This window comes from Thalassophryne amazonica, chromosome 12 (assembly GCF_902500255.1).
Source record: "Thalassophryne amazonica chromosome 12, fThaAma1.1, whole genome shotgun sequence".
Lineage (NCBI taxonomy): Eukaryota > Metazoa > Chordata > Actinopteri > Batrachoidiformes > Batrachoididae > Thalassophryne > Thalassophryne amazonica.
The window spans coordinates 94,688,443-94,714,996 of record NC_047114.1 but is presented as its reverse complement, the minus strand read 5'-3'; the positions used below and the strand labels follow the sequence as shown (position 1 = coordinate 94,714,996).

Genomic DNA, 26,554 nt, shown 5'->3' with positions numbered 1-26,554 from the left:
AATTTTTTTATATAGCGCCAAATCACAACAAACTGTTGCCCCAAGGCGCTTTATATTGTAAGGCAAGGCCATACAATAATTATGTAAAACCCCAACAGTCAAAATGACCCCCTGTGAGCAAGCACTTGGCTACAGTGGGAAGGAAAAACTCCCTTTTAACAGGAAGAAACCTCCAGCAGAACCAGGCTCAGGGAGGGGCAGTCCTCTGCTGGGACTGGTTGGGGCTGAGGGAGAGAACCAGGAAAAAGACATGCTGTGGAGGGGAGCAGAGATCGATAACTAATGATTAAATGCAGAGTGGTGCATACAGAGCAAAAAGAGAAAGAAACAGTGCATTATGGGAACCCCCCAGCAATCTACGTCTATAGCAGCATAACTAAGGGATGGTTCAGGGTCACCTGATCCAGCCCTAACTATAAGCTTTAGCAAAAAGGAAAGTTTTAAGCCTAATCTTAAAAGTAGAGAGGGTGTCTGTCTCCCTGATCTGAATTGGGAGCTGGTTCCACAGGAGAGGAGCCTGAAAGCTGAAGGCTCTGCCTCCCATTCTACTCTTACAAACCCTAGGAACTACAAGTAAGCCTGCAGTCTGAGAGTGAAGCGCTCTATTGGGGTGATATGGTACTACGAGGTCCCTAAAATAAGATGGGACCTGATTATTCAAAACCTTATAAGTAAGAAGAAGAATTTTAAATTCTATTCTAGAATTAACAGGAAGCCAATGAAGAGAGGCCAATATGGGTGAGATATGCTCTCTCCTTCTAGTCCCCGTCAGTACTCTAGCTGCAGCATTTTGAATTAACTGAAGGCTTTTTAGGGAACTTTTAGGACAACCTGATAATGAATTACAATAGTCCAGCCTAGAGGAAATAAATGCATGAATTAGTTTTTCAGCATCACTCTGAGACAAGACCTTTCTGATTTTAGAGATATTGCGTAAATGCAAAAAAGCAGTCCTACATATTTGTTTAATATGCGCTTTGAATGACATATCCTGATCAAAAATGACTCCAAGATTTCTCACAGTATTACTAGAGGTCAGGGTAATGCCATCCAGAGTAAGGATCTGGTTAGACACCATGTTTCTAAGCTTTGTGGGGCCAAGTACAATAACTTCAGTTTTATCTGAGTTTAAAAGCAGGAAATTAGAGGTCATCCATGTCTTTATGTCTGTAAGACAATCCTGCAGTTTAGCTAATTGGTGTGTGTCCTCTGGCTTCATGGATAGATAAAGCTGGGTATCATCTGCGTAACAATGAAAATTTAAGCAATACCGTCTAATAATACTACCTAAGGGAAGCATGTATAAAGTGAATAAAATTGGTCCTAGCACAGAACCTTGTGGAACTCCATAATTAACTTTAGTCTGTGAAGAAGATTCCCCATTTACATGAACAAATTGTAATCTATTAGACAAATATGATTCAAACCACCGCAGCGCAGTGCCTTTAATACCTATGGCATGCTCTAATCTCTGTAATAAAATTTTATGGTCAACAGTATCAAAAGCAGCACTGAGGTCTAACAGAACAAGCACAGAGATGTGTCCACTGTCCGAGGCCATAAGAAGATCATTTGTAACCTTCACTAATGCTATTTCTGTACTATGATGAATTCTAAAACCTGACTGAAACTCTTCAAATAGACCATTCCTCTGCAGATGATCAGTTAGCTGTTTTACAACTACCCTTTCAAGAATTTTTGAGAGAAAAGGAAGGTTGGAGATTGGCCTATAATTAGTTAAGATAGCTGGGTCAAGTGATGGCTTTTTAAGTAATGGTTTAATTACTGCCACCTTAAAAGCCTGTGGTACATAGCCAACTAGCAAAGATAGATTGATCATATTTAAGATCGAAGCATTAAATAATGGTAGGGCTTCCTTGAGCAGCCTGGTAGGAATGGGGTCTAATAAACATGTTGATGGTTTGGATGAAGTAACTAATGAAAATAACTCAGACAGAACAATCGGAGAGAAAGAGTCTAACCAAATACCGGCATCACTGAAAGCAGCCAAAGATAACGATACGTCTTTGGGATGGTTATGAGTAATTTTTTCTCTAATAGTTAAAATTTTGTTAGCAAAGAAAGTCATGAAGTCATTACTAGTTAAAGTTAAAGGAATACTCAGCTCAATAGAGCTCTGACTCTGTCAGCCTGGCTACAGTGCTGAAAAGAAACCTGGGGTTGTTCTTCAATTAGTGATGAGTAGAAAGATGTCCTAGCTTTACGGAGGGCTTTTTTATAGAGCAACAGACTCTTTTTCCAGGCTAAGTGAAGATCTTCTAAATTAGTGAGACGCCATTTCCTCTCCAACTTACGGGTTATCTGCTTTAAGCTACGAGTTTGTGAGTTATACCACGGAGTCAGGCACTTCTGATTTAAAGCTCTCTTTTTCAGAGGAGCTACAGCATCCAAAGTTGTCTTCAATGAGGATGTAAACTATTGACGAGATACTCTATCTCACTTACAGAGTTTAGGTAGCTACTCTGCACTGTGTTGGTATATGGCATTAGAGAACATAAGAAGGACTCATATCCTTAAACCTAGTTACAGCGCTTTCTGAAAGACTTCTAGTGTAATGAAACTTATTCCCCACTGCTGGGTAGTCCATCAGAGTAAATGTAAATGTTATTAAGAAATGATCAGACAGAAGGGAGTTTTCAGGGAATACTGTTAAGTTTTCAGGGAATACTGTTAAGTCTTCAATTTCCATACCATAAGTCAGAACAAGATCTAAGATATGATTAAGTGGTGGGTGGACTCATTTACTTTTGAGCAAAGCCAATAGAGTCTAATAATAGATTAAATGCAGTGTTGAGGCTGTCATTCTCAGCATCTGTGTGGATGTTAAAATCGCCCACTATAATTATCTTATCTGAGCTAAGCACTAAGTCAGACAAAAGGTCTGAAAATTCACAGAGAAACTCACAGTAACGACCAGGTGGACGATAGATAATAACAAATAAAACTGGTTTTTGGGACTTCCAATTTGGATGGACAAGACTAAGAGTCAAGCTTTCAAATGAATTAAAGCTCTGTCTGGGTTTTTGATTAATTAATAAGCTGGAATGGAAGATTGCTGCTAATCCTCCGCCTCGGCCCGTGCTACGAGCATTCTGACAGTTAGTGTGACTCGGGGGTGTTGACTCATTTAAACTAACATATTCATCCTGCTGTAACCAGGTTTCTGTAAGGCAGAATAAATCAATATGTTGATCAATTATTATATCATTTTACCAACAGGGACTTAGAAGAGAGAGACCTAATGTTTAATAGACCACATTTAACTGTTTTAGTCTGTGGTGCAGTTGAAGGTGCTATATTATTTTTTCTTTTGAATTTTCATGCTTAAATAGATTTTTGCTGGTTATTGGTGGTCTGGGAGCAGGCACCGTCTCTACGGGGATGGGGTAATGAGGGGATGGCAGGGGGAGAGAAGCTGCAGAGAGGTGTGTAAGACTACAACTCTGCTTCCTGGTCCCAACCCTGGATAGTCACGGTTTGGAGGATTTAAGAAAATTGGCCAGATTTCTAGAAATGAGAGCTGCTCCATCCAAAGTGGGATGGATGCCGTCTCTCCTAACAAGACCAGGTTTTCCCCAGAAGCTTTGCCAATTATCTATGAAGCCCACCTCATTTTTTTTTCCTGCAGGAGCTCTCTTTTCATCACCACTTTTTCAACATGACTTTCATTTTCTCTGTTTGGTTTGTCAGTTTTGTTGTCGCTACTCAATAACTTAACAAAATGTCATTATAAAAAAGTGGTTTATTTGTATTACTTTCTGAACATAATTACAAAGTTACTGTATCCTAGCCATATTTGTTATTTCCTCCACGTTAGTTTGTATACATACGAGGTCTGTTGGAAAAGTATCTGACCTTTTTATTTTTTCAAAACCATATGGATTTGAATCACGTGTGATTACATCAGCCAAGCTTGAACCTTTGTGCGCATGCGTGAGTTTTTTCACGCCTGTCGGTTGCATCATTCGCCTGTGAGCAGGCTTTGTGTGAGCAGTGGTCCACCCCTCTCATCGGATTTTTATTGCGAATAAATGTCTGAACGATTTGGAGCTTTTCTGCATCAATTTTTTCCAGAAACTGTGAGAGACCTCCAGGTGGACACCGTTCGGAAAATTCTGTTGGCTTTCAGGGACGATTTTATGGGGATTACACAGATTAAGGAGTGCTCCAGCCGGTTTTAAGGCCGCCCACAGCTGCTGAGAGCGCGCTGCGCTCCAAGCGCCGATCAACAGGCTGAATAAACCAGCTCATTTCCAACGTGAAAGCTTTGTTAATCCGGGACATCATCTGACTTACACAAAAATGGCAGGAGACGTGGACATCAGCACTTTTTTGGCACATTCCACTGTTACAGGAGTTTTTTTTCATGGAAAGAAAAGCGGACGGATGCGCCACCGTGCCGTTCATGGTGCGGCACAAAACCACCTCCATGTTGGTCTCACAGGACGGCTTTGAGATGGCTTTCAGACGGCTGTCGGTGGGTTTTCAGTCGTGTGATTATCCGAGAAATTGTGGATGAGCTGGACATGCCAGAACATGTCCTGTGAGGCTTCATCACGGCTTTGCTTTGCGCCATGCGGCACCGCCGCGACGCGCACAATTCCTCCGCTCCTCTTGCCATGACAAAAACTCCTGTAACAGTGGAATGTGCCATTCATTTCCAAACTGGACGCTGTGTTTTATCCGGGACGTCCTCTGACTAGCACAGGAATTGCGGAACACGTGGACATCAGCACTTTTCGGCACATTGAGACAGACGTGCGGAGGAATGCCACGCGTCGCGGTGGAGCCGCATGGCGCAAAGCAACGCCGTGATGAAGCCTCACAGGACATGTTCTGACATGTCCAGCTCATCCACAATTTCTCGGTTAGTCACACGACTGAAAACCCACCGACAGCCGTCTGAAAGCCGTCCTGTGAGACCAACACGGAGGTGGTTTTGTGCCGCGCCATGAGCGGCACGGTGGCGCATCTGTCCGCTTTTCTTTCGATGAAAAAAAAAACTCCTGTAACAGTGGAATGTGCAGAAAAAGTGCTGATGTCCACGTCTCCTGCCATTTTTGTGTAAGTCAGACGATGTCCCGGATCAACAAAGCCTTCACGTTGGAAATGATCTGGTTGATTCAGCGGGGTCTGAGCCTGTCGATTAGCGCTCGGAGCGCGGCGCACTCTCAGACGCTGTGGGCGGTCTTGAAACCGGCTGGAGCACTCCTTAATCTGTGTAATCCCCATAAAATCATCCCTGAAAGCCATATTAATTTTCCGAACAGTGTCCACCTGGAGGTCTCTCACAGTTTCTGGAAAAAATTGATGCAGCAAAGCTCCAAATCGTTCAGACATTTATTCGCAATAAAAATCCGACGAGAGTGGTGGACCAGTGCTCACACAAAGCCTGCTCACAGGCGAATGACGCAACCGACAGGCGTGAAAAAAAACTCACGCATGCGCACGGAGATTCAAGCTTGGCTGATGCAATCACACGTGATTCAAATCCATATGGTTTTTGACAAAAATAAAAAGGTCGGATACTTTTCTAACAGACCTTGTATGCGTATCATGCACTAATTTTGTGGAACAGTATTCCAGCCAAAATTAAGTTAACCTATACTATTATTTTATATATACATTGTTGTAATGCAGTTTTAATTTTGGGGTTTATTTTGTTCAATGGTTTGATACCGCCTTTGAAATTTCACAAAACTAACAAAATTTAGTTTCTACTGAAATCCAAGCATTACAATGTCAGTTCATTTTTGTAACGTTGCAAAATAACAGCTCATTTTAATGAAGAGGACTCATTTATCTGGAGGGAATTTCATGCCAAATATTTTTTTTATATATTTAAAAGTGTTCATTTCTTGCTAACATTGACAAAATATATGAGAAACAGATTTATACAGAAATAAGCCATTTCTGAGCATTTTCAACCATCTTGGTTTATTTTGTTTGAGCAAGCACCCAGCTGACCTCACGCTGCCTTTCTTTACTCTGACTGGCTGTCGCTGTGTGTTTCCCAGCATACCTTGTGCAGGTCAGGGTTAGCCACCACATGAGCTAACGTCACCACCAAATGTAGCTCATGATGTCTGATCGCTTGAAAATCTCCCCTTCAGGGGTTGAAATTCTACAATGTTTCCAGACAGCATGAATTTTGATCATATTAGCAAAATCATATGAATGCCTTATTTAAATGCTAATGAATACAATTACAGTGGTGCAAATAATTTTATTTTTATGACTTAATCTTAAAAACCCCAGAGGCCGTACAGCTTTAAGCAAATGTGTATCGCTACATGTTGTACTTAACATAAAACGCTGTTAGATAAACACACCCGCTTTTCCCTCGCAGAGAAATGTTGATTCTCAAATCTTTCTTCACATATAATTCAACTGCATAACATGGACCAAAGCAGAGTCATTTATTTATTCATTACAATGGAAGGTTTGGCTTCAACATGCTGTCAGAAGTCCTCTTCTCCTGATGACCCATCTGTTCCTTATATTTGGAGGAGAGGTGAGAAACTCGGTGACTCAGGCCGACTTACAGCCTGCCAAGCTGCTTCCTAAATATAACCACAAACATTAGCTACAGCATAAGAGAAAAGCGTGCAAGAAACTCAAGACCGGAGCCTGGGCCGGTTTTCTAAGACCACTCTTGCAGCGTTCTGTGAGACGATGGTTTTGATCCTTCGTTCATCAGCTGGCATCCCCTCATTCTTTCAATTCATTCTTTTTTTTTTTTTTTTTTTTTTTTTTTTTAAATGTGGCGCCTGTTCCAACCGACAGACTCGTGCATGTTGTTTGGAGGCTGGTGTTTATCATAAACAGAATTTGGCATTTCCATTTTTCTTATAAAATGGGATTAATCTTCTCCAGCAGATTAAATGTGCACATCAGGTCAGCGTTTCACCTCAAGAGTACAGCTGCTGGATTATCTTGGCCTCTGTATTTTTATTATTCTTATTTTGAGCTGTAACCATGACAGCAAACAGACCGGTGAAGGTGGCAGCATCTCTCAACTTGTTCCAGTGAGGAAAAATTGGAAATAAATTGTCCTGTAAGTAGATCACACAGAAAGTCATGAAGTCCAACCTTTAAAGATGCACTAACTTCTGATTTTTTTTTTTTTTTTTTACCATTTAAGTTGAGGTTTGTCTTTCTTTATGTGATTTTATTCCTTAATATCAAATGAAGGATTCACAACTTTATTTCACTAATATGACCAAAAATTATTTTGCATGAAAACAAACTGATAATTTAGACCCCGGTGGTTAAAAGTACAGTAACATGGGGCCAAGATGCACTTTCTGTGGTGATGTCACAAAATCCTGTGGGGAAGAACTCACGATAAAATCTGGACATATTTCACACAAACGTTTTGCAGAATAGCTGCTCTACATGTAAGACGACACTAACACAGGTGGAATGTGTCACTTGTTAAAGATAACATTAACCACAGTTGCAACTTTTTTTTTTTTAACTGGTATTCGAAAATGAGCCAGTGGAGAAATTAATATTTTATCATGTCAGTGTTTCCCCTATAGCAGGACAGGCCCGGCAAGCCACCAGGCCCGAAGAAAACATAAAATTTCAGCTAAAGTTTTCCTAAAGGCATGTGGGAGACTGAAGCCTAGATATGATCAGTTTTCTCGTTTAAAATCCTTCTTTGGTTCACTCCAACATGAAGCTGTGACTGATAATGCAACCACCAAATGTTGCACTATGCATAGCTCCTCCAATCACAACCACCGAAGCCTGTAACTCTGTGGCTCGGTGGCTTCCCTTGCTAGTCTCCTTCTTGCACAGTCACTCTGTTTTTGAGAACTTCCTCCTTCATACATATTTAACATCCGGTGCCATTTATATTTCTTAAGGACTGATGTGAATTAAGTCCAGGACACAAACACAATGACTTGGAAATGTTCATGTATCCATCCCTTGACTTGTGGAAAGAAAATCTTGTATGTTATATGTTAACCTTTTCCTTCCTGTGTTGGCTTAACCTATTGAACCTTAAGAATCGCAATCGTCTTTGTAATATTGTCAAGGAATGTGGTAAAATTGTGGGAACTCAGTGCACGGACATTATGGACCTTTTTAAAACAAGAGTTGTGTCAAAAGCCAGGAAAATTATGGCCGATTCTGCACACCCTCTGCACCCACAATTTAAGTTTCTGCCCTCGGGCAGACGCCTGGTAATGCCCAGATGCAGAACCAAAAGACTAAAAAACTCTTATTCCCACAGCCATTGCTCTCCTAAATAACACCTAAGGACTCACTGTTGCACTTAAGTCTATACTGACTCGCACCTTATTTCTGGGCTCTTGTTTTATATATTTATTCTGCTGTGTTTTTATGTTTTTTATGAATTTGTATGATGTGGTTTTATGAATGTAATGTAATTTTTACTGCTGACTGCACCTGAATTGCCCCCATGGGGACTAAATAAATGATCAAATCAAATGAAAGTGAGGATTTACCCTAAAGTGCATTCACAGAGTTGTCCTGAAGCCATGCCTTTGGTATTTTAGCTGTGTGATTAGGGTCATTGTCATGCTGAAAGATGAACCGTTGCCCCAGTCTGAGGTCACAAGTGCTCTGGAGCAGGTTTTCATCTGGGATGTCTCTGTGCATTGCTGCCTTCATCTTTCCCTCAATCCTGACTAGTCTCCCAGTTCCTGCTGCTGAAAAACATCCCCACAGCATGATGCTGCCACCACCATGCTTCAATGTAGGGATGGTGCCTGGTTTCCTCCAAACATGATGCCAAAGAGTTCAATCTTTGTCTCATCAGACCAGAGAGTTTTGTTTCTCGTGGTCTGAGAGTCCTTCAGGTGCCTTTTGTCAAACTCCAGGTGGGCTGCCATGTGCCTTTTACTACGGAGTGACGTCCATCTGGCCACTCTACCATACAGGCCTGATTGATGGATTGCTGCAGAGATGGTTATCCTTCTGGAAGGTTCTCCTCTCTCCACAGAGGAATGCTGGAGCTCTGACAGAGTGACCATCGGGTTCTTGGTCACCTCCCTGACTAAGGCCTGTCTCCCCCAATCGCTCAGTTTAGACGGGCGGCCAGCTCTAGGAAGAGTCCTGGTGGATCTGAAAGTCTTCCATTTGTGGATGATGGAGGCAACTGTGCTCATTGGGACCTTCAAAGCAGCAGAAATGTTTCTGTATCCTTCCCCAGATTTGTGCCTCCAGACAATCCTGCCTCAGAGGTCTACAGACAATTCCTTTCACTTCATGCTTGCTTTGTGCTCTGACTGTCAACTGAGGGACCTTATATGTAGACAGGTGTGTGTCTTTCCAAATCAGGTCCAATCAACTGAATTTATCCCAGGTGGACTCCAATTAAGCTGCAGAAACATCTCAAGGATGATCAGTGGAAACAGGAGGCACCTGAACTCAATTTTGAGCTTCATGTCAAAGGCTGTGAATACTTATGTACATGTGAGTTCTTAGTTTTTTATTTTTAATAAATTGTCAAAAATCTAAAAACAAACAATTGTCATTACGATGTATTTTGAGTAGAATTTTGAGTGGAAAAAATACATTTACAACATTTTTGAATAAAGCTGTAACATAAAATGTGGAAAAAGTGAAGCGTTGTGAATACTTTCTGGATGTACTGTAAAGACATCAAAGGATGGCAATAACTTTCCAGCATAGATTTTATGTCTATGTTTTTTGTTTCAGTTTATAAAAACATTTTGTTTTGTTGCGTCTGCTCGATAACTTTTTTTGCAAAATTTTTTTTCATTCTACAAAATCGGTTTGTTTGCATTTATTTCTGAACATTTTAAAATGTGTACTTAAAACACAAGGGTGTCGTAATTCCAACTAGGACTGTATATGTATTTGAACTCATTGGAAATTCAAAATTGCCAGTGTTCATCAAACGCCAGCATAAACTTTGAATGTTGCACATTTACTTCTTTCATATCGCCTGTAAGATCTCTGTAAAGTCACCATGTTTACCACGAATTCCGCCAAAAGAAGCACTTTGCCAGCAATAAAATTAACTAATTTTGAGTTATAGTAGAAAAATAAAGGTACTTTATAATAACTAGAATTCAACCCAAAGTAAGTATTGAGATTTTTTGTGGAAACATTTACGTGTAAATGACTCCAGCTTTAAAATATCAGATCTGGATGAATGAATCTGTTGCATTTAAGACACTGTTGTTGTTGTTGATGATGTTGTTATCTAATTAATTTTGCCTGGTTAATTAAGGCATAAATTCATTCAAAGCTGGAGTCTTGACTTGGAAAATATTTTCTAACTGCACACCTTCTCCTCTCTGTTCTGCAAAAACAAACAAAAAGAAAGTGTATTTCTGCATCCAGAAGATGTGGCGTGGTGGCTGTTTGAAGATGAGATTTACACGGATGCGTGTCACTGCAGCAGATTTCAAATGACGGTAGAATCCCTGCACCACTCGGCGCCTCACAGCCGCCGCTCGCTCTCATTGGTGGAGTCAGACCTGAGACATTAACTGGGTCAATGAGATTCCTTTTATTCTTCTAACAGGGAACCACAGCGGAGGAGAGCGACAGATATGAGGGAGATGAGAAGCAGAGAGGAGACGACTCAAGGATCACGAAGCCTCGTCTTTGACTGCTGAGTTGTGCAGAAAAAAAAAAAGATCTGCAGGAGGTGCAAAAGCCGGCTGTCTGTTGACATATTACGGATGCAGCCGTTATGCTTCTTAGTACAGTGACACCGTAGTTGGAATCAACAATTTTTTGTGGTGGTGGGGACTTGGGGAGAGGTTACAAGTCAAGTGCTCTGAAACCTGGATAAAAAATGGGTCATTTCCACACAGCGTATGTCCACCTCTGCCTGTTAAATCAACCAATCGCCTCCGTTTGCGTGTTTCTGGACAACATTGTGGACTGTTCCTATAGTGTGTTCTCACAAAAATCAACTGAACCTTTGTACAACAACACAGATTTTACTCTGTCTCTGTTGTTCTCTGCAATGGGGTCCTGTGTCAAGCCATTACTAAATCAAACAGAACATTTGAAAGATCTAATTTGAATCAGCAGGGATGGAATGAGGCCCCACTTGGACACAGAACATCATGTCTTCCTTTTGACAACAGATTCCAGAACAACGCAACAGGTGTTCCAGAACTGTGTTTTGTGGTTGCCACCAATAATCTGCAGTTCTAGCAAAGTTTGTTGTGTCATCCCCAGCCACACTTTCTATCTATTCTCTAATTCCAGTTTTACTTCCCCTTTTGTTTTACTGCATTGTTCCATCACCTTTCTTCCGCCGTTGCTAGCTTAACTGATTAGATGATGTTGTCATAAAGGAGGTGCAGGTGGGTGGAGCAGCGCTTGCCAGGTGTTGACCAGATGGCAGACAAGTACATGTAAGTTCACCCACATCAGTGGGTCGCCGCAGCAGATCCTGTTAAAGCTGCACTGGGATTTGACACAGGTTTTTACACTGGATGACCTCCAGTTCTACATGAAGAGACACGGTGTTCCTAAATGGTCTCCAAGCCAAGTACCCTGCTGCTACCCTGCTTAAGTTCTGAGATGTGATGGGATCGTAGTCGTGCAGAAAGCAGTAGAAATTTTCCATAATCCATCCAGAAGGTGGCAAACACCTCTATGTGATATTACACAGGCAAAATTAAGTCACTTTTTCGATTGATATGATCCAACAAAGTACCTAATGTAGCTAATTCATCCTCATTATCTACTTTTTTTATTGTGGTGAGTTACGAGATGATAGCATTTATTGTTCTAAAATTATTGCTTTCAGAAAGCTGCTTTAACATATCCACTCAGTCATCTACATGCTTCCAAACCCCCCCCCCCCCCCAATTGCCTGATACTGTTGCACACAGGGACATTCATTATTTTTGTTTCATTACACTTATCGGCAGGAGTTTAATCAATGTCGCTAGTAAGAAATCTCTTGACCAATCGCTGCTCAGCTCCACACCAGCCACAGAGATAAGCGCTGACAGCAGCAGTGTTCCCCTCAGGCCATTACTGCACCAACGGAAGGTCCTGATCTATTTAATATCAGGTTCGGGAGCTGCAGCCGTATCGCACGCAGACAGCCGTTCGCGCCCTCTCTTCCCCATTGTCTCCCCACCCGTCACAAAGCGCAATAACACGCCAGGCCTTCTGTCGGATTAACTCGTGCAGGGCTGCCGACCCCTGGGCCAGACGGGCTCAGGGACAGGCAAAGAGGAGCTATAAAGGCCAGAGAGGTTCAGGGTACGATCTGAGCCCGACTGGTCTTTAAACACGCCGGTTAAAAAGGTTTGACAGAAAAATGAAGTCCTGAAGGATGAAGTGCAACAACCTTAACCTCAGTGACCCCAGCAAAGATTATTCAGGGAAAATAAATGAAATATTAACTATATTACAAGCTTAATGATTGGGAAAACAAACAGGTGTTGATGATGTCTTTTTTCCTACAGTGTTGCATCAGTTACTCAAATAAAGAAAGTCCAGATGAACAACATTCTTCAAGGATTACGATCTTTCACCTTTGTACAAATGCACCGTCATTCACGCTCTGACTGAAAAACCCAGAGAAGGTAGTTTCTTAGATTCATTGTTTCATTTCAGTTCATCCTTAAGAAGAGGGTGAATTATACAATAACAAAATGCTACTTAATGACACGTAAGGCAAATGTTAGCTTTAGCTACCTCACGTTATTTAAACGGTAACTTACGGAAAAGTTAGAAACTAGCAAATTAGCATCCATAGACACAATCTAATTCACCAATTCAGAACCTCTGATGCTAAGAAAGTAAAATACATTACACATGCTAGGTAGCTAATTACAGTAAAGCTGTATGGCCTCTGGGTTTTTTTTTTAGGATTTGAGTCAAAAAAGAATTTTCTTTAGCACCACTATAATTTCCTTAGTATTTAAATAAGGGGCTCACATTAGGATATTGACAATATGATCAAAATTCACCTTGTTTGGGGACTATTTTGAATTTGCTCCCCTGAAGGGTCAAATTTCAAGTGATCAGATGTCATGACATACATTTGGTAGCACAGTCATAGATCACATGGCGCCTTCCCCCAATCTGCACGAGGGATGCTGGGAAGGACATGGGGACAGGCAGTCAGAGTAAAGAAAATCAGTGTGACGTCAGCTTGGCTGCTCGCTCAAACAAAATAAACCAGATGGTGGAAAACGCTCTAAACAGCTCATTATGTCCACCAAGGGTGTAATAAAATCATTGGTGTTTGTTTATTTATTTGTCTGTTAGCAGGATTACGTCAAAACTACTGCACAGATTTTTACTAAATTTTCACCACAGATAGATATTAGGCCATGGAAAACTCCATTGAAGTTTGGAGGTGATCCGGATCCAGATCAGTGGACATCAGGAATTCCAAATTACTCTTGTTTCTGTATAAATCTAATATATTTCGCAGATATTTGTAAAAGTTAGGCAAGTAACTAGATAACACCTCTGAAGTGATTTACAAGATATCTTACAGATGTTGGTGTGCACGCCTTGGGAACACGCACCAAGCAAGTGGGTCAGGTCACAGGTCATCTCAAAACCTCACATGCGTGCACATGCACTTCCTCGTGCAGTTCGTCTGCATGACAGACAACGTGAAAATATTCATTATGGGATTTTCCCCCAGATTAATATGTTCTCTCCATTAAAACGAGCCTTAATTTTGCAACATTTTACAAAAATAGACATTATAACACTTGGATTTCAGTAGAAACTAAATTTGGTCAGTTTTGTGAAATTTGAAAGGCCACACAGCTTAACCTACGACAGTACAGACTGGAGACATAAATAAGCCTTTGTAAAAAAGAAAAAACAAAAATGAGAGTAAACAGGCAGACAAGAGATTCAACTAAAGATAGGAATTGATACGGTCCACTTTAGGGGTGTCATAAAGGTATTACAAGATTCTTCCAGATGTGAAAATGTGAATATATACATTTACAGGCAAGAAAGATATATCGATGTTTTAGATAAGATTAGATAGAACTTTATTGATTCCCTCAGGGAAATTGAGGTTCCAGCAGCAATGTATCGCAGCACACAGGGTAAGAAGCACACAGAGTATTAAAAGTGAAAAAAAGAAAAACAGTTTGCAAATACAAATATAAATACACAATATAAATACCAGACATACTGATCAATACTGGTTTAATGGCTACTACTATTGCTCTTATTCCCGTCCTCTGTCTTCCTGTTGCTCCTCCTCCCCCTGAATGAGGAGTTGTACAGTCTGATAGCCTGAGGGATAACACCCCCCAAGCCCAAACAGTTATTTTTTACCTCTTTTTTGGAGGGGAGGTGGTCAGACCCCCCCCCCCCACACACACAGTACCTCCTGTAGTTCATACTGTGTCCTTAACGGAAATGGCTTTGGGATATTCCAACAATACAGGAAGAAACAAGTTCCCCACATGGTTTATAAAGTTTAAAATGCTTAACTGAATGATTATTTGCTTATGAGAAATTATAACCTCCAAATTTCAGTTAGAAAGTCCTGCAGAGGCCATGAAAGACATTGGTGGTGGCGCTTAGCCCCAGATCACTACAGCGTGAAGTCAATGAGAGTCTATGACTTCCCCCTGGATGGGACACCAGTCCATCTCAGGTTACATACTCCCCCAACCAAGTCTGGTACCCACTGACAGCCGGTTGGACTGTGACAGTACCAATGAAGTCTGTTGTCCAAGGGCACAGTCAGGTGGGATGCCAGGTCTACATACTGGTAGCCCAACAACTACACCACTGAGCTACCTGCTCTGATTCATATATACACATACACACACATACATATATACACATACACACACATATATATAAATAAACAAACTCTGTCATGACGATGATTAAAATAAACAGCGTCACTGATGCTGAAATGCAGATTCCACGACTGTTCTTGTTTTCTAGAACAACCCTCAAGGGAACACAAAAAAGAGACTGTGCATCTTTCTCCATGCAGAACTGGAGTTACATCGTGAAGCGCATCTGGGGTCAAATTTGTGTTGACCCTGAACAACTGGGAGCATCCAAAAGACAGTCCATCCCTCTGTGTGTGTGTCTGTGGACATTTACTCAAAGTCTCAAGTTCCGCTGACGGCACAGTCTTGAGTTTGGTGTCAAATTATTTGCAAGATAGAAGTTTAGAGACGAGCTCTAATGGAGCCCACCGCCAGAAACTCAAGAGGTACCACGTTTCCTGAAAAATTACTTGAAATACCTCGAGGTGGAATTTGGTCTTAAATGACTTGGACCACGAGTTTTTGTTTGATCCGAAAGAACATTAATTTTCCCCTTAAAAAACAGCCAGAAACACATTTTGACCTAAAGTGGTCGTAAAAGCGTTTCAATGTCAAACGACAGCTACAGTGTCAATCAATGTCCCCACAAATCCAACGTCTTTACTGCATGAGGACACACAAACTCTTTGACATTCGTTCTTTCATTTGACAGAAGACATGCGCATGTTGTCACGTTTGCGTTCTGTTTTGTACGTGACACAAAGTCAGTGCTTTTCCACAAGCTTATTTTACTTCAAAAATGGTCTTTTTTTTTGTTCTCTGCATCATAACTCCGCGTACACACTCCCTGTGATGCATTCAATGACAGGTGGAAATCCAACCTCTCTTTCACTTATCCACCGATTTCACAAACGCACTGCGACAAACCCGTGTGTACGATGGACCAAAAACACAACAGACATCACATGACAGATACTTGATACAATGCAAATGTCGTATGTGGAAATCCAGGCTTTGTCTGAGAATCATCTCCACTCATCTTTTGAACAGGAGTAAGACGGCACCACACCGCTGTGCATCATGCCTTTGATGGTGATGTATAGTGCAGCAGATAACTGAAACAATCGTGCAAATGGCGATACAAGCACCAAAGTTGGCACAAATACTCCTTAGACATTACTCTTTTGAAAAAAAAAAAAAAAACGGCCACTAGAATTTTCAATAGGCGGCCAAGTAGGGGTCAAATGAATTACGCAGGGGTCAAAATTAAAAGATGCGCAAATCATTTTGAAAACTACACCACATTATTTGTCTGATCATAAAGATTCCAAAAAGGTATAGTTTGGACTATCTATGACTGAATGATCAGGAGTTATGGGGTAAAACAACAAGAATAGTGACAAAGGTCAGTTTCAGTTTGTACAGGGGTCAAAAGTTAAAGTTCCTTCAATTTTGGTAAAAAGTGATGCACATTATTGGTTGAGCTAAAAGGATTAATAAATGGAATAGCTTTGATTGTGTTGAATGTTTGGTCTCCAACGTAAAGGTCAAACAAGGTCAACATCCATTGGATTCTATGAGACATATGTTACCCTGTAACATGATGAACTAAGCATGATACATGGTCCAAACTATTCCTTTTTAAAACCCTGTTAACCAAACTAATAATTTGCATCATTTTTTTATTTTTTTTTACCAAAATTGGAGCAACTTTAACTTTTGACCCCTGTACAAACTGAAACTGACCTTTGTCACATTCTTCTTGTTTTACCCCATAACTCCTGATCATTCAGTCATAGATAGTCCAAACTATACCTTTTTGGAATCTTTACTATCAGACAAATAATGTGGTGTAGTTTTCAAAATGATTTGAGCATTTTAAATTTTGACCCGTGTGTAATTCTTCAATTGACCCCTACCTGGCCGCCTATTGAAAATTCAAGTGGTCAGTCGTTTTTTTCAAAAGAGTAATGTCTAAGGAGTATTTGTGCCACCTTTGGTGCTTGTATCACCATTTGCAAGATTTTGCTCTAAATATTATCTTAGCTGCTGCACAAACAGAAGTTAAAAGCCTGAAGCTGAATTCTGTAACTACAGTAAATTCTTTCGGCTTCTCCCTTTCTACTCGTGGTCGCCACAGCGGGTCAGATATGGATCTGCATGTTGATTTGGCCCAAGTGTTACGCTGGATGTCTTTCCTGGCATAACTCCACAGTTCCAAGCAGAATGGGCACAGGTGCTATGAACTGTTTGATGTAGATTCCTTTACTCCTGAATCCAGGGTCCTTGACTGAAATAAGCACACAGTCTGCACTAACCTATGGCCCCCAGATCCAACGTCGATAAGCTTTGACAAGTAACGTTTTCTGCAGAAGACTTTGACCAAGTACAGTTCAGTGATTTTTACATTTGACCTCAAAGTCAATTGGCTCCTTGGTGTCACCATGATGAACACACGCTACGTTTGGGAGACAATCAGGCAATTAGAAATGAATGAACTTACTGCGCCTACAAGCAGGGGTACCACCAAGGATTTTGGGCTCATGAAAAGAAAATCTTACTGGGCCACCCCGCCATTATTTTTGTCCAGTATTATAATTGTATTAGGGGGCCTCTCTGGGCCCCTGTCAATCATGTGCTGCCAGAATCCTTCTCCTTATTCTCCCCCTTTTCGGCACCCCTGCACAAAGACTTTTAGAAAGTACACGCTACAGTCAAGGTCCGTTTGGCTTCTTTGAGGTCAGTACACCTAACACACCTACAGTAGTGTTCAGCATAATAGTAGTGCTATGTGACTAAATAGATTAATCCAGGTTTTGAGTATATTTCTTATTGTTACATGGGAAACAAGGTACCAGTAGATTCAGTAGATTCTCACAAATCCAACAAGACCAAGCATTCATGATATGCACACTCTTAAGGCTATGAAATTGGGCTATTAGTAAAAAAAAGTAGAAAGGGGGTGTTCACAATAATAGTAGCATCTGCTGTTGACGCTACAAACTCAAAACTATTATGTTCAAACTGCTTTTTTAGCAATCCTGTGAATCACTAAACTAGTATTTAGTTGTATAACCACAGTTTTTCATGATTTCTTCACATCTGCGAGGCATTAATTTTGTTGGTTTGGAACCAAGATTTTGCTTGTTTACTAGTGTGCTTGGGGTCATTGTCTTGTTGAAACACCCATTTCAAGGGCATGTCCTCTTCAGCATAAGGCAACATGACCTCTTCAAGTATTTTGAAATATCCAAACTGATCCATGATACCTGGTATGCGATATATAGGCCCAACACCATAGTAGGAGAAACATGCCCATATCATGATGCTTGGACCACCATGCTCCACTGTCTTCACTGTGACCTGTGGCTTGAATTCAGAGTTTGGGGGTCATCTCACAAACTGTCTGCGGCTCTTGGACCCAAAAAGAACAATTTTACTCTCATCAGTCCACAAAATATTCCTCCATTTCTCTTTAGGCCAGTTGATGTGTTCTTTGGCAAATTGTAACCTCTTCTGCACGTCTTTTATTTAACAGAGGGACTGTGCGGGGGATTCTTGCAATAAATTAGCTTCACACAGGCGTCTTCTAACTGTCACAGCACTTACAGGTAACTCCAGACTGTCTTTGGATCATCCTGGAGCTGATCAATGGGTGAGCCTTTGCCATTCTGGTTATTCTTCTATCCATTTTGATGGTTGTTTCCCGTTTTCTTCCACGTGTCTGTTTTTTTTTTTTTTTCCATTTTAAAGCACTGGAGATCATTGTAGATGAACAGCCTATAATTGTTTTGCACCTGAGTATAAGTTTTCCCCTCTCCAATCAACTTTTTAATCAAACTACACTGTTCTTCTGAACAATGTCTTGAACGTCCCATTTTTCCTCAGGCTTTCAAAGAGAAAAGCATGTTCAACAGGTGCTGGCTTCATCCTTAAATAGGGGACACCTGATTCACACCTGTTGTTCCACAAAATGATGAAACTCACTGACTGAATGCCACACTACTATTATTGTGAACACCCCCTTTTCTACTTTTTTTGCTAATAGCCCAATTTCATAGCCTTAAGAGTGTGCATATCATGAATGCTTGGTCTTGCTGGATTTGTGAGAATCTACTGAATCTACTGGTACCTTGTTTCCCATGTAACAATAAGAAATATACTCAAAACCTGGATTAATCTTTTTAGTCACACAGCACTACTATTATTCTGAACACTACTGCAATAGGCCATGTTTAGTGACAACCGGGCAGTTAGAAAAGATTCCAGCACTCACACTCTGTTTCCAAAGTACTCAAACAACACTGAACATTGACATTTTGAACCCAAAGTTAAACCCCAAAGACACAGACCAAGTTCGGTGATAATCGCACAGTTAAAGAAGTTATGACGCTCACAAGTGAAATGTGGGAAAAGCGTTGGAACCAGCAGCATCTGTTTACGTCTCCTCACCTCTTTGATCCTCTCCATCTCGTTGTGCAGCGCCTGTTTGGAGATCTCCACCTCAATGATCTTTTGTCTGAGCAGCTCGTTCTCGTCCTCTGCTCGGCTGCGTTTGTCCTCCACGCTCTCCAGCTCATTGTGCAAACGCACCGACACATCTTTGGCCACCTGAGACCACAAAGAACCAAAAGACAAAAAAAACTAAATGTGCACATCAGTGTTTGATCTGTTATCTGACTTTTGGGAAAGCGATCAAATGGAACCCTGTGGGGCTAAATGTGGGTATTAAGAGAAACTGTGACACCCTCACACACCTTTAGGTCCTGCTCCAGACTACGCAGCAGATCTCCATCCACGTGGCCTGTCTGGGCGACTCTGAGGCTCTTTTGCTCGGCTTTCCGCAGGCGGTACTGCAGGATTCGGCAGTTTTTATTGGAGTGGTCCAGTTCCCGTCTGAGCTCCTGCACCTGGTAGACCTCCTCCTCCAGGTAGCTGTCTCGAATTTCCTCCATCTCAGCCCGCAGCTCGTCCACTTCATCCTGGATGACATGTAAAAAAAGAAAAAGGAAAAAATCCCACAGAGCCAAAACTGTGAATTTGGTAAAAAATAAATAAGAATATATGGACATTAAGATCCAGCATTTCATTTTCTATACCCGCTTACTCCAATTACGGGTCACAGGGTGCTGGATAGAGGTGGGCGATACCGGGAATTTTGGTATTGATCCGATACCAAGTAAATACAGGCCCAGTATCCACCGATATCGATACCGATACTTTTTCCTATTTAAGCTTCATAGATCCAAAGGATCCAAAAGACCTAGGATAGAATTTCGCCAAACATTGTACGTGACAACAAAATACTTTATCACAAACATTTTTGTTTAAAAAAATATCACTCAACACAACTTAAAACAAAATCTCCTGAGGTAGAGGGCTGACTTGAGGAGAGCGGTGAGTGGGCGGGCCAGGCTGAGCCTACCTGCATGGCGTTGGCTGGCGCTGCTGAGCCACGTGACGGCGCAACAACAAAGACCAGAGGGGGGAGGGTGCGCTGCTCAGTGTTGTGTGACACAGCGCAGCGCTGCTCTTACAAACAGAGAGTAGACTTGATGAATCTGTGTGCGCAGCAGTCAGTGCGTGCGGGAGAGAAAAAAGCTTGAGTATCGATCTTTTACACGAGGATCGTTCAATATCAATACCAGCGTTGGTATCGATATTAGGATCAATCCGCCCACCTCTAGTGCTGGAGCCTATCCCAGCAGTCATAGGCCATGAAGCTGAGTTCACCCTGGACAGGATGCCAGTCTGTCGCAGGGCCACATACAGACAAACAAACACACTCACATGCACACCTACAGACAAGTTAAAGTTTCCAATCCACCTAACCTGAGTGTGTTTGGATGTGGAAGGAAGCCAGAGCACCTGGAGGGAACCCACACAGACACGGGAAGAATGTGCAAACTCCACACAGAAAGACCACAGGTGGAATCGATCCCATGACCTTCTTGCTCTGAACCAACAGTGCTAACCACTAAGTCACCGTGCTAAATAAAGATGACATTCACCACTTGTACTAGTAATTTTTGACACACCTTTAGCAATAAGTTTATTTCCTGAATTATATAAACTCACGCCAAAATTCAAGATCATTATTTTGTGCAGATTAAATATGTTAAATTAATCATCTATACCATAATCCTCCAAGGCCCAAATCTGTTTGGTATAAGTTAGCCTGTAGGCGGAAAACTAAAAAACACCCATTGTTCACTTGTCTTTTTTTCAGACATTTAAAATTACTTGAATAAGTGCACTAACATTTTATAAGCAAAATTTGCAACTCTAAGTATGTTTTTATTGCTCAAAATGAAGGTACAGGGATTATGTGTGATGCCTGCATAGTTATACTATGTAATTTCCTCTCCTTTTATATAATTTACTGCCCTTATGAAGAACAAATCGATATATTCCTCAGGTAGAATTTATTGAAGGTCATGTTGAAAGTCAGGCCTGGGTATCTTCACAGACGGAGTCTATCTTGTGAAAGACAACAAAGATGGCTCACACAACACTTTTATACAATGTGGGTGTTACAGCGGGTGTAGTTTAGTCTATATGTTACTGGCTCTCACAGATAGGGGGAGCCCTCCCTGTATCTGAAACTTGCACATTCGTGATGGAAGTGAAACTTAACTTATGTTAAACTTTAAAGCAGCTCTCAGAGACTTCCAAACAGATAAAGGCAAATACTCGATCGATCACTAACATAAAATAAGGAACTAGCACAGCAACTTTCCATGCTAAAATTAGCCAATAAGCAATATGCAATATCACATAACAATATAATAATAATAATAATAATAACAATATCCTATGTAAGACTAGTGTGTTTTCAAAGACATAAATGATTAAACTCCGCCGTGAAACACTGCTTTAAGATGCTCCCGTCTCTGGTCCTCAGCCATTGCAAGAACATTAAAATCTTATGGCTTACAGTGAAGGCACTCAGCTCATGCAAATGTTAAGTGCTAAAAATGTTAGCCAGGTTAGCGCCACAGTAAATATACAACATATATAAAGACCAGAACTTTAATAAAATAAGTGGATTTATCCACAGAGATTGTGCTAGCAATCTCAATCGTTCTTGGACAGAGGTTTCTAGGTCCTTGGCCTTTGAGACCGAGAGATGTCGGCGCAGACCTTATAAGTCGTGAGGTTCTTGGGACAGAGGTGCTGCTGATGCCAACACCTTTGCAAGAGAATGAAAGTTCAAATCTTCAGGGTCCTCTTGCACACTGCACTGTCTTACTGTACGGTTATAAGATCTGGTTGCTAATCAATGACCAAAAGTGATGACTCTATGTCTTTAGTACTGGGTCTCTTCAGGGGAGAATCTTAGGTACCATTGGAAGAAATTAGGTGGACTCAGAAGGGATGTATTACATGTATTGTGAGGGAAGATCAGTGGCGACATTGTGGTCATGTGGTCTACTTCCCTTGATACAGTCCAGTGTGTAGGTGCCTCAGCGCTGAGGATGCTATTTCTGCTCAGTGGTAACTTTTAGGAGGTGGGTATGGACTGGTTGTCTGACTGGGATCAGGGAAGTTCCACAGTGTGGTGGATGCGGCGACAACATCTGGTGCCAGCACCTACTCCAAGACCAGACCTGTCCAGCTGTAACAATCTAGCCTCGGCAATAAGAAAAAAACAGATTTACTCCATCACTTTGATAGTTTGTAATATAACCGTTGTCTCCTGAGAGGTGAGCTTGCTCAGGAGATTTCACCTGCAGGGCTTCAACAGCATCTGATGGAAAAGACAATTGGATGCTGGGAGGCAGAATAAAAAATAAAACAAACTGAATCTGTCATGGATTGAAAAGCCCAGATCCTGGTGTTATCCGAGGACAGCCCTGGAGGAAGAGACGACCGACCCCTCACACGTTCAGCCGGATCGATGTGCAGGTTAAAGGCAGAGCCAGAGGCATAACAGCCAGCTGCAAGTCCATGTCTTTGGAGAATATGATCTCAGTTTATGTGGAGAGAGAAACGACACATCACCAAATCATCTCCATAAACAGTGAGTCACCTTTTAAAGAAATGTCTTTCTTTTAGGTGTGGGAGCTGCCCTTCATAATAAGGTAGTTTTATTTTCTTTAAACTTCCTGAGAGCAGCAACTCTGATCCTATCCTTTCCTGACCTTTGTAACACCTCATTGTTCCTTTCATGTGCCACTTTTTGTCAATCAGTTAAGTGGCAGTGAAGAAGGGCATCAAGTGGACACGGGCGTGTGTGTGAGTGTGTGTCTGTGGACAAGATAACCCCCAACAAATGGGACGTCTGAGTGTGATAAAGTCCTATACGAGGTAAAACCATTCAGACAGTCAAGCTGATTAACTGTCTTGTGTAGTGTGAAAGAGTGAGACGGGTGAGATTAAGTCAATATGCACTGTGAAGAAAGATGGCAAGGAACAAAAACCAAAAAAAAAAAAAAAAAAAAAAAAAACACCAGCTCAAGTTAGAAAAAACAATTCATGTAACAATTTACATGCATCTTTTTAAGTATTTTCAACTCAAGTTTAGTAAAGAAAGCATTTATCCAAGTAGTTTAACATACTTGACTATTTTGTCATCTACAAGGTTAATTAAATTGAACCAACTTAATTAAAAGGTTTGTGACAGTAGCCTACTTATTTAATTAAGCTATTGTAACTTCTTTAACTGTTCAATTCAAATGTCATACAAATTATTACCTTCATTTTTTTTTTTGAGGATTAGCAATTTATTTCACTTAAATCAGAATAAATTACAGGTTGCAATTCCAGTTTTGTGATCAAATTGTTTGTTTTAAAAGAGCTGTCATGTCCAACTGAAGAAAATTGGTCACATCTTGTAACTTACTAAAATGTGTGTAAAAAAAAAAAAAAAAAAAAAAAAGGTTCCTCAATTTAACCTCATGAAACTTTTTAAAAGTGTGATATGTGGAAATGAATGAATGAATCCTGCAAGATTGTTTGCTGCATTATCTGTTTGCCTCCCAAACTCCTGGATATATAACCTTATCGAAAAGGGTTTTTTTGCGCTGTTGCATGAAATCATGCACAAACAAACCCCTCTGCATGAAATGTGTCCCAGAGGATGGATCCTAATCATGATTTGGCCTCCATAGCTAAAACGCCAGTCAATAAAGGTCAGATCCACAGAGAAGGTCAGAAAAGGAGAGAGAGAGAGAGAGAGAGAGAGAGAACATGATGAACCAAAAGCCCCCGTGGAGCTGACAGCTGCATCACGGGCATCAGGGGAAATGTATTTAAATTAATTTGCATATGCAGATGATTAATTTAAAGAGCAAAGACGGGCGCTGACACGTGGTGAACCCTGCACATTTGGGAGGTTTCTCTTTGCCTATATACACTTGGTTTCAGTGCCGAAGGTTCTGGGTTCAAATCCCACCCCTGCCACATTTCTCCATGTAATGTGGAGTTGAAGGGCATCCAGCGTAAAACCTGTGCCAATTCAACATGCAGATCCACCTTGGATTTGCTGTGGCGACCCCAAGTGCAAACAAGGGAGCAGCCGAAGGGACTTACTTTTTTCTTTGCCTATAGAGGAAAAGTGCACGAAGTGTTCCGGTGTTGGAAAAGCGCGGTGCAACGTTGGGGGACCTACCTTGAGGTAGTCATTTTCAGATCTCAGATCCTCGACCTCCCGCAGCAGGTCCTGTTCGGTTGGACCTCTGCCGGCTGGCAGTTTGAATTGTGCGCTTGTTGAGGCTTCCTCCTGCTTGGCTCGGTCCCCGTGCGCCCCCGACAGGTCCACCTTTAGAGCCTCCGGTGTGCACAGCAGCGGAGGATGAGCGGCGCCCAGCTGATCCCTATCGCTGGAGCCGGTACCGGACTCTGCGTCGCTGCTGGCTGCCGGTACCAGCCTCTGCTCGTCTGACAGCGGCTCAGACGGACAGTCCGACAGGTCGGAGCTGCTGTCGGTCTGAGTGACCCGGTCCGAGCCGGCCGGCGCTCCTGTCGGTACCCGGATCGGGGACGCATGGCTGTGCCGGACGGGGGATCCCGAGCCTAATTTGGCCTTCTTGACTTTGGCGTGGATCGGACTGCCGGTGTCCGGTTTGGAGGCTTTGAACTCGGACGCCGCGTGCTGCGGAGCCTTCGTGCTCTTTTTGGCGATGATCGCGGACTTTGCGAGACTTTTTGCTGAAGCCGGTTTGTCTTTGGCTCCGGTTGTGCTGCGTCGGGAGCTGCGGTTCGGGTGGGCTGAGGGCTGCTGCTGCTTGCTGACTTTGGGGGATTTGGGGACGATGGCAGGTGGTTTGGCGGAGCGGGAGTGCACATCCTTGAGGACCGGTCTGGCCGGTGAAGGCGCTCGGTTCAGCCTCTTCTTTTCCAACGGGTGGTTTTGCGGTTTGGTGTCGCTGCCGGAGCCATTGGAGCTCTCCATCATACACCGACACCGACACCGGCGGCAGGAGGGCGAGGGAGGAAACGATCAGACCGCAGCTCCGCGACGCCACAAACGCACTTCTCCTCCTCCTCCTCCTTCTTCCTCGTCGGGCTGGTGATGCGCATCGTGCGCTGTGCAGGATGTTTTATTCCATCCGGTGTGCCTTCACCAGGTTGTCATTGTGCTCCCTTCTGCTGGTGCCCCCCACCCCCCTTGGATGAATCGGTGCAAATTAAAAAATAAAATAATGTGGGGGCTCAGAGGAGCGAGGCGGCGACGGGTTCCATCTACAGACGGCGTGGATCCAACATCAGCCCTCTACTCCTGCAGAACCAGTCTCCATCCGGCACGCACGCGCCCCTCCGTGTCTCCTCACGCCGGGCTGACGTTAAAAAAACTGCAATCTCTGCAGCGTGAACAAGATCGACGCCCGTGATTTTCCGTGGAGCGCATGCGCTGAGCCTCACGAGCGCAACCCGTGTTTTCTGAGCCGCGTCAGTGCGCATGCACGCCGAGTGCGACTGTGGCACGCACAGTGCAGAGATCAAACTCTGGGGTCAACCAGCACTGACCTCTCACCCACAAGTCCATACGTTTAATCAAACTACTTACAGGAAGCAATTACATAGGCGGCTGTAGAGTGTGGCTTCAGGGGGCTGGAGCCCCCCCACACCACCACCACCACCTGAGACTTTCAATAGAACATGAATCTGATGATAAAGAGAGTCAGAGGGTCAACAGCCAAAGAATAGTGACACCTAAAGGAGGTGAATCTTCTCCTTTGATTGTGTCAAATAGTTGTATAGTTTTTTGTTGTTCTGCCTGTAAGTTTTGCCAAATTTTCATTTGTGTTCTGCCAGAAGGGTGATTGTTACAATCGGCGTCATTAGTTATGTCTGTCAAGGACGTAATAAAATCGTTGGCGTTTATTTATTTGTCCGGTTCTCTGTTAGCAGGATTACGTCAAAACTACTGCACAAATTTTGATGAAATTTGCACCACAGATAGATATTAGGGCATGGAAGTCAACACTGAATTTTGGAGGTGATCTGGATCCGCAAACATCAGAAATCTCTGATTGCTCTTGTCCTGTGTTTCTGAATATGTAATAAGACACTTGAAATTGACTATAAAAAGGACATTTACACATTTAGTACAAAATCCAACATATTAAAGGTGATAGAGAGAGGTTGAATGGGGCATTAATCCTTGTTCTGTGATGTGATATGTAGCCCCCCAAAAATTGGTTGGGTCTGTAATGGCTCAGAACCTTCCTAAAAGGCTCTCTGAAACAGCTGTTACTGTAGCGGGATGGAAGTCCCGGGTCCCAATTGAAAAGACGTTCCCGCTAGCTTGGCTAACGGGGAGTTCCCCTATGGCTGAC

The 26,554-nt window shown here is 42.2% G+C and overlaps 1 protein-coding gene across 1 annotated transcript in view; it reads right to left on the bottom strand.

Annotated features, from left to right (window-relative positions):
• The window catches only part of LOC117522681 (microtubule cross-linking factor 1), a 137,269-nt gene extending 111,726 nt beyond the window's left edge, over positions 1 to 25,543 (bottom strand). The window contains 3 exon segments of the mRNA XM_034184131.1: positions 19,224 to 19,382; positions 19,529 to 19,753; positions 24,385 to 25,543. Of these exon segments, the coding sequence (XP_034040022.1) occupies positions 19,224 to 19,382; positions 19,529 to 19,753; positions 24,385 to 25,170 (1,170 nt within the window). The 5' untranslated portion in view covers positions 25,171 to 25,543.
• Positions 25,544 to 26,554: the final 1,011 nt, after the last annotated feature.